At 36.3% G+C, this 7,354-nt stretch overlaps 1 protein-coding gene across 5 annotated transcripts in view; it reads left to right on the forward strand.

The window, feature by feature from the left end:
* Nucleotides 1–4,155, forward strand: part of sbf1 (SET binding factor 1) — a 58,751-nt gene extending 54,596 nt beyond the window's left edge. For all 5 annotated transcript variants that reach the window (XM_060890075.1, XM_060890076.1, XM_060890077.1 and 2 more), the window contains 4 exons: nucleotides 530–735; nucleotides 976–1,063; nucleotides 1,186–1,317; nucleotides 2,195–4,155. In XM_060890075.1, the coding sequence (XP_060746058.1) occupies nucleotides 530–735; nucleotides 976–1,063; nucleotides 1,186–1,317; nucleotides 2,195–2,293 (525 nt within the window). In that variant the 3' untranslated portion in view covers nucleotides 2,294–4,155. The remainder of the gene's footprint in view (nucleotides 1–529; nucleotides 736–975; nucleotides 1,064–1,185; nucleotides 1,318–2,194) is intronic.
* The last annotated feature ends 3,199 nt before the right edge of the window (nucleotides 4,156–7,354 follow it).

Below are 7,354 nucleotides of genomic sequence, written 5' to 3' on the forward strand. Positions count from 1 at the left end.
TGACACTTCTCTGCCAGTTCCTTTTGAGCAATGCATAGATATTATTGTTTTGTTTTAAATTTGGTTTCGGTTTGGTTTTGAAAGGCGACAACGGAAAAGAGTGCGTGCTTTCTGAGGTGTTTTTTTTCTCTCAGGAAGAGAATCTTACCAACATGTCAGTTTAAACAGGATGTGAGATATTACTTGGCGTTACTGATAAGATTATAGAAGGTACAATACAGCGTAAACATCAGATATTCTCTGCTAATAATTATCCGATGTCCTTGTTTAATTTAAATGGTTTCTTTAGAGAACTGAAACTTTTCTATAAAGAGATCGAAGACAAGACGCCGTTTTGCATATTTTTGTGAGCAAATACCATTGAAGTTGGTTTCCTCTGGGAATTCTATAGATCCTGTCTTGAGCGATGTGCAAAAGAAAAGGCCCCTTGAGTGCAAAGAAAGTGCCCTTTGATTCACAAACTGCCCCCTCATCACAGTTACGTTCTGTCGCTCTCACTATCTCACACTCTTTCTCTTTCTAATTCCAGCCCTCGTTCTCCAGCCCGCTCCTCATGTCATCCAACCTTACCCATCAGAGGCGCACTCAAGGCATGTACCTGCAGGAGAGCGGCGTCGGCTCCTCCATCAACCTGGCCCTGGAGTGCGAAGCCAGCGCCACCTCCACGCCCGCCACCAGCCGCACCACCACCAGCTCGCTCTACTCCCAGTTCAGGACTACTGAGAGTGAGAACCGGTGTGTATCCTGCTCTCCAGACTTGTTCTAGTCTGCTAAGTTAAAACATCATTAGTCATAGAAGACGCGGGGCATCAAGCATTCAAGTCGCTGTACACATAATAACGAGTCCATAAACATAAAACTCAATCAGATGTATTGTCAGAGCTGCTGTATTATTAAAGGAAACCAGTCCAATCAGAATCAAGTATGTCATGTCAATTCTAACAGTTTTTTTTTTTACTGTGTTTTTGTTTCTAGGAGCTTTGAAGGTATCTTATTTAAGAAGGGGGCTTTGCTGAAACCTTGGAGGCCACGTTGGTTTGTGCTGGACAAGACCAAACACCAGGTATGTGAGACATGTTAAAAATGTAAAGATCGCTGACTGATGAAATGAGAAACTGAGAAAAGGCAGGAATGCAAACTTGTTCTCACTGTCTTTTTTCGTCGCTCTTTTTTTTCTTCGATCAGTTGAGATACTATGAGACGAGGCAGGACCGAGAGTGTAAAGGGGTTATCGAACTGGCCGAGGTAGAGACCGTCATTCCGGGCGCTCCTGCCATGGGAGCCCCAAAAAACATTGAGGAAAAAGCCTTCTTTGATGTGAGTATTTCTGGTGAACAGGAATTGCACAGTCGACTTTGCACCAAGGGCTGATTTCAGAGACGTATTTAAAGCAGTTACTCATGATTCTGAAGCGTCAGTATCAACAGTACAGTATTAACAGTTTAGCGGTTTTCTATTTAGCACCTTTAAAGTATACAAAAAGCTTTTCCACTCAGAGGACATCAGGAACGTTTCTTATCTTAAAGAGTTTTTTTTATAGAAAACTTTAAACTGTGTGTGTTCTTTACAGGAAAGTACAATGTATTAATAAAAAACTAATTTTCTTTGTTTGGCACAAAATGAAGTAAGAGCAGAAGAAATAACGTGTACGATTTCATGACCTTGATTTTTCTCCAGCGTATCCAGTTAACAAAGTATAGTGCTATGTTAAAAATAAGATAAAAGTAATTCGATGCTGGATCAAGTGCTATTTTATAAGCCGCTGAATACGGAACCACGAAGCCTCCGTTTTCTTAATTAAAACCACGTTTGTTGCAGTTATACTTACAGCAGTATATTGACATTTTCCAAGATTTACTTTCGATCTGTTTCACTGCTTACCAGCATTTCATCAATGTGCTCATATTAGTCTTTATTCTTATTTCTTAACCAATCTGCTTCTCAAGTCCACATTTTCTATCCCCCAATTTTTAAAGCCAAGTGCCGGTGTTTGGAGGCTAGATCTGAACACTTAAAAAAAACTATTAGAAATATCTGGCAACCACCGAGGCATACGCGTACCTTTCGTTCTGTAATATTGACTTAATTTTCTAATTTTAAAACTGAACTCTAAACGAATTACTAAGTCAATTGTCTTTGTATGCATTGTAGTTTTGTCTGAAACTGATCGACTCGTTCTTTTCTCTTTCCTCAGCTAAAAACAACCAAGCGAGTGTACAACTTCTGTGCGCAGGACAGCCAAAACGCACAGCTGTGGATGGACAGTATTCAGAGTTGCCTGTCTGACGCATAGATAATATAGATGCATATGGGTTGGGCCTGTGTGTGTGTGTGTGTGGAAGAGAGACTTTACTGTGATGGACACATGGGTGATGGCCAGGGCATTGATGGCATTTAGAGAAAAGGACGTTTATCTTATAAGAACTAAAGTTGCTCCTCACCACATTTCAGTGTTTTTGTATAAAACAAATGACAAAAAACAAACAAAAAAAAAAACAAGAAAAAAGCCTGAAGAAAGACTTCCCTGAAAGACTGATGATATGGACACGAGTAGTCTAACCACTATACACACCTGGATGTTCTCTTGAGCTCTGTGGATATGAGGCATGGCGTCGCTAATAAAAAGTCTCTCGCTCCCTTTCTTTTTTCCAAGCTACTGCCAGATAAACAAATGCTATGCAGGGGACTAAGTAGCCCAGTTCAGTCCAGTCCAGCACCTCACTTCACTTCACCTCACCTCACCCAAGCATCGACTTTGTTACACCCTTAGCATCACTTCAGCTCTTCACTGTCAGATTCCACTTAGCGCTTTAAGACACGCCCATTTCCCTGTAATCTCCTCCGAGCTCAGATTCCTCGTCACTCATCACAGCGGCGACGCCGAAGCGTCCGGAAGCACGAACGGTTCATGAAGGATCTTTACAGTTAACTGTTTTCATGTACAGTGATAAAAACAATATCGATATACTGTATATCCACCATCACCATTGTTAGTCATTAATCCCTCCACATGGCAGTTCTCACATTAACGTGTTTACAGAAAGTCTACAATACCAATAAGGATCATTATTAACTTTAAAAACGTAAGTGTCTGTTGTGTTGTGGTGATTAATTTATGTTTCATCTTTATTTTAAAGATGTCATGCACATGAGCAGGTGAAGTGGTCTCTTGACTGATCGCCATTTCAAGAAGTTTACACTCGGTCACGGGATTCAGAACTGAAATTCTGCCACAAATTTGAAAAACATTATAAACCTGAAGGTGTCTAAATTAGACAGATTTGCTTTAGACCGTTCATATTTAAATCCCTTTTTATTCCCAATGCAGTTGTCATTATGGTTTGTGGAGTTTTTAATCACTCTGGCAACCTGTTTTTTTAATGGGTCCTAGATTAAAATCGTTTTTTTGTTGTTGTTGTTTTTTTTTTTTGTTTTTTTTTTGAGAATCACACACGTTTTCAGAAGCAGTGTTTTTAGCTACAGTCTGTTACTTTCTTTTAAATCCAAGAGTTTTCATCTGTATTATTTAGAAAGAGTCTATTTAGCAGGTATTGGTGAGGATGCAACTAAGTCTCACTTTTTCCCCCTATTTTTTTATTCCTGAATACAAAATGACAAAAAACTAACACACACACACACGTATTTACATATATATATATACACACACCTAAAGTGTATATATGTGTGTGTATGTACACAGACATACAGTGTATAATAGGGTAACACCGCTGTCATGTTAAATATAAAATTTGAATTGTAGATTTTTTTTTTGTTCTCATAACTCCCTTTGTACATAATATCCAGATTTCTATGTTTGTTAGTAATTTATTTAACTTTGTCTCCTCAAAACACCACTTAACGTTTTGAATTAGAAACTCCAATATGTGCCATTGTTTATTTCTGTATTAACTATTGACTAATGCAATTTTATTTTTTCATTTTTTTTTTTTTTTGAAAACCTTCAGATATGACTCAAATAAATCCTCAGTGTCTTTTCTAACATGGTGGTCCTCTCACAGTACATGTCCAAGAATTGTGGGGCAGTACAATACACACCTTTTTCCTGAGGTGTCGATTTCTTGGAGGGTTTTGGTTTGTTTACTCACTCAAACTGTACGTTAATGTGTCCAGTTACAATAAATCATATCTTTACTAGATATCTACTAACTTATCTAGCTTAAAGGGTACCTTAAGAGATTTTAGGTGAGGGTCAAGCATGATATATTAATATTATTACCTTTAATTATTATTAAATTAATTATTATTACTTTTTTATGATGATAGCCCTCCTGAGCTAGGTTCTGTTATCAGTCATTATATTTTTAGGATGAAATTAAAAACACTGGGTGTCATTTGTTAATTATTATTAAAAATATTTGTTTTGTGGTTGTGTGTGTGTGTGTGCAGGATTTTTGCACACATCTGGAAAGTCGGGAAAATAAAAGAGTTATAGTATTGTTAAAGTATATAAATATAGCAAGGATTAGTGAAGCAGGAATAGATATTCTTTTGTCAAAGTCACCTGTAAGATATCAAAATCTTGATATATGATGACATCCTTGATGGATTTGACTACCTTCAAACTACTCTCTTATAATTTGCTTCTAAAATTATAGAAGCTAAAAATTATTCTACTAAAAATAGTGCTGGGTTTGAATTATGCAAAATAAGAGGTTTTATAGCAGGATATGTGAAAAGAACACGCTAAGCTGATCTTGACGATTAGCATCAAAGGAGATTTGATGATCCCTGATCATATCCATGCGATGCATTATAGTGGACTTACCAAGACGTCCTTGGTTGCTGTACACTGTTAATAAAATGGGTTCATCATGGGTTTTTGTCTTCCTAAAAGAGAAACTTTAACTTGTCTGTTACATGGTTTTGCTAGAATCTTGAATGACCTAAAAGGGTTGCCTTGTACAGATTTTGCATTGTCTGTCTTGCTCTGGTGTTGAAAAGCTTCACCATAATATGATACTCCCACCATCATGCTTCAATGAATCCATTCAATAATGATATTTGTTTCAGTTCTGCCATAATGTGTAGCATGCCGAACGTGTAAATGTGCAAAATTGGAGCTTTAGAAGGTTTATTTAGAATGAAAACAGTTTGATATTGAGGATTGAAATGGGGACTGAGATTTACTCAAATACTGGGTTAGAACTTAACATCCTGCTTGGTTGGAATGAAAACCTGCACCCACACCGACCCTTTGTGGACAAGATTGGACACCGCTGTCCTAGATCATATCCACATGATGATGATGATGATGATGATGTCATGGAAGCAAGCAAATGTAGAGATACCGTATTCTCTAAGATGTTACTGTATAAAAGGTTCTTCAACAGCTCTTAACTTACTACAAGGTTCTCTAGAAGGTAAAAACATTTAAACTTAAGGAGTTAACCTAGAAAGACAAACTGAAGAGCCTTTAAGAGAGGATATTTCTCACTGGAGAGGCTTTGGATGGTTCCTGAATTTTCGCATGCTTATTTTTTTTGCACAATTGACCCTCTAAAGAGGTTCCACTTGGATCACGCTCGGATAAAGTGGAGCTGTTTAAACAATTCCACTACTGTCACAGGTGTCATGGTACGTTTAGCTCTGGTACAGTCTTCATTTACATAAAAATAAATTTCAGGCTTATTAGGAAACGGTTACCTGACTTCTCATAATTAAAGTCTTCTATTAATAACTGCCACATTTATAAATTGTACTTGGTACCATTGGGTTTCAAAGTGGGGACCATAAAGCATGTTACAGTGTGGAAATCACAATATTATCAGAGTTATTATGTAGTACTTAAAGTTATTAGCCTGTTTGACTGCATAATTGATTTGATTTGGTGCCAATACGACAAAATAAGAGCTTGGTCTTTGTGAGGTAACTGGTGCCCAAAACAATGGCCTGCTTGTTAAACTGGTAGCTTATAAATTACTGCCAATAATCTTAAAATAACACAACATAAAGACAATTAAATCATCTTAAATGATTCATTCAGTTATATACAGTATATCAGTACAGTATAAATTTGACTGGGGGGGCTTGTAGAATTGATGACATTTTGTGTTTTGTTTCGACACTATAACAGTCAGATCTAAAGCTGTAACTTTTTCATTTTCCACCAGGAAAAAAAAGTGTTTAATCCAGAGGGCTTTTTTCCGGATTCTTTACAATACATCAAGCTGCGTTTGTTATTTTGTGTTAGCTTGTAAAGAGGTTATGAGTGTCTGATAGCTGCTCTAGCATAAGTGATAACATACATTTTTCTAATTCTGTCTGGGGTTTTGGTAGCTGTTCAGCCAAGCTGGTGATTTTTTTTTTACCCAGAATTTTCCAATAAAATAATAATTTGTTATTGAACATAATCTTTACAACTTTATTGAATTTTACTACATAAAGGGGTTAAATTTTACACGTTTCTGTTTACCTGTGTTGCAGTTTAACCTCCTGCTTCATTTCTGGATCTTGAACATAAATACAGGACAAAACTTATTTATTAAAGCACTTGTTCATTTGTCCTCATGTTCCTCCAGTAGCATAACAGATAAAGGGGGGAAAACCTTGTAGAATTGATCATTTTGTGTTTTGTTTCGACACTATAACAGTCAGATCTAACAGTCAGGTCTTTTCTCCCTGCTGCTATTAGACTTTACAATCAAAGCTGCTCCCAGTGAACCAGTCACCATAATTACACACTGTTATTACTATTTCACTGCAATAATGAACAATAACAAAGTATTTTTAACATGTGCAATAACAGAAACTTTGAAAAATGTGCGACATTACCTATGTGCAATATGTCTTCAGTGTAACCACTACTCTTTTTATACATTTTTGTTTTTGTATATACTGTATATTATATTATGTCTTTATTCTTTATTCTTTTTTTATATATTTTTGCTGCTGTAACAGAGAAATTTCCCCATTGTGGGACAAATAAAGGAATATCTTATCTTATCTTATCTTATCTTATCTTATCTTATCTTAAAACTGTAACATTTTCATTTTCCACCAGAAAAAAAAAGTGTTTAAGAGGTTATGAGTGTCTGATAGCTGCTCTAGCATAAGTGATAACATAAGTTTGACTAGTTCTGTCTGGGTTTTTGGTAGTTGTTCAGCCAAGATGGGGATATTTTTATTTATTTGTTTATTTATTCATGTTTGTTAAAAAAAATGACAATAAAAGAATAATTTGTTTTAAAAAAACAGTTTTAAATACAAGTGCTTGCACATTTGTAAGTGCGAATGTGGGAAAATGGCGTTATAGCTTGTATTTTGATGAAGTAAAATGATGCCACTGATGGCGGCCATATTGAAAGTCTCCTACAGTCAACGCCTTCTTCTCTCT

Source organism: Tachysurus vachellii, chromosome 16, assembly GCF_030014155.1.
Source record: "Tachysurus vachellii isolate PV-2020 chromosome 16, HZAU_Pvac_v1, whole genome shotgun sequence".
In the NCBI taxonomy this organism is placed as follows: Eukaryota; Metazoa; Chordata; class Actinopteri; order Siluriformes; family Bagridae; genus Tachysurus; species Tachysurus vachellii.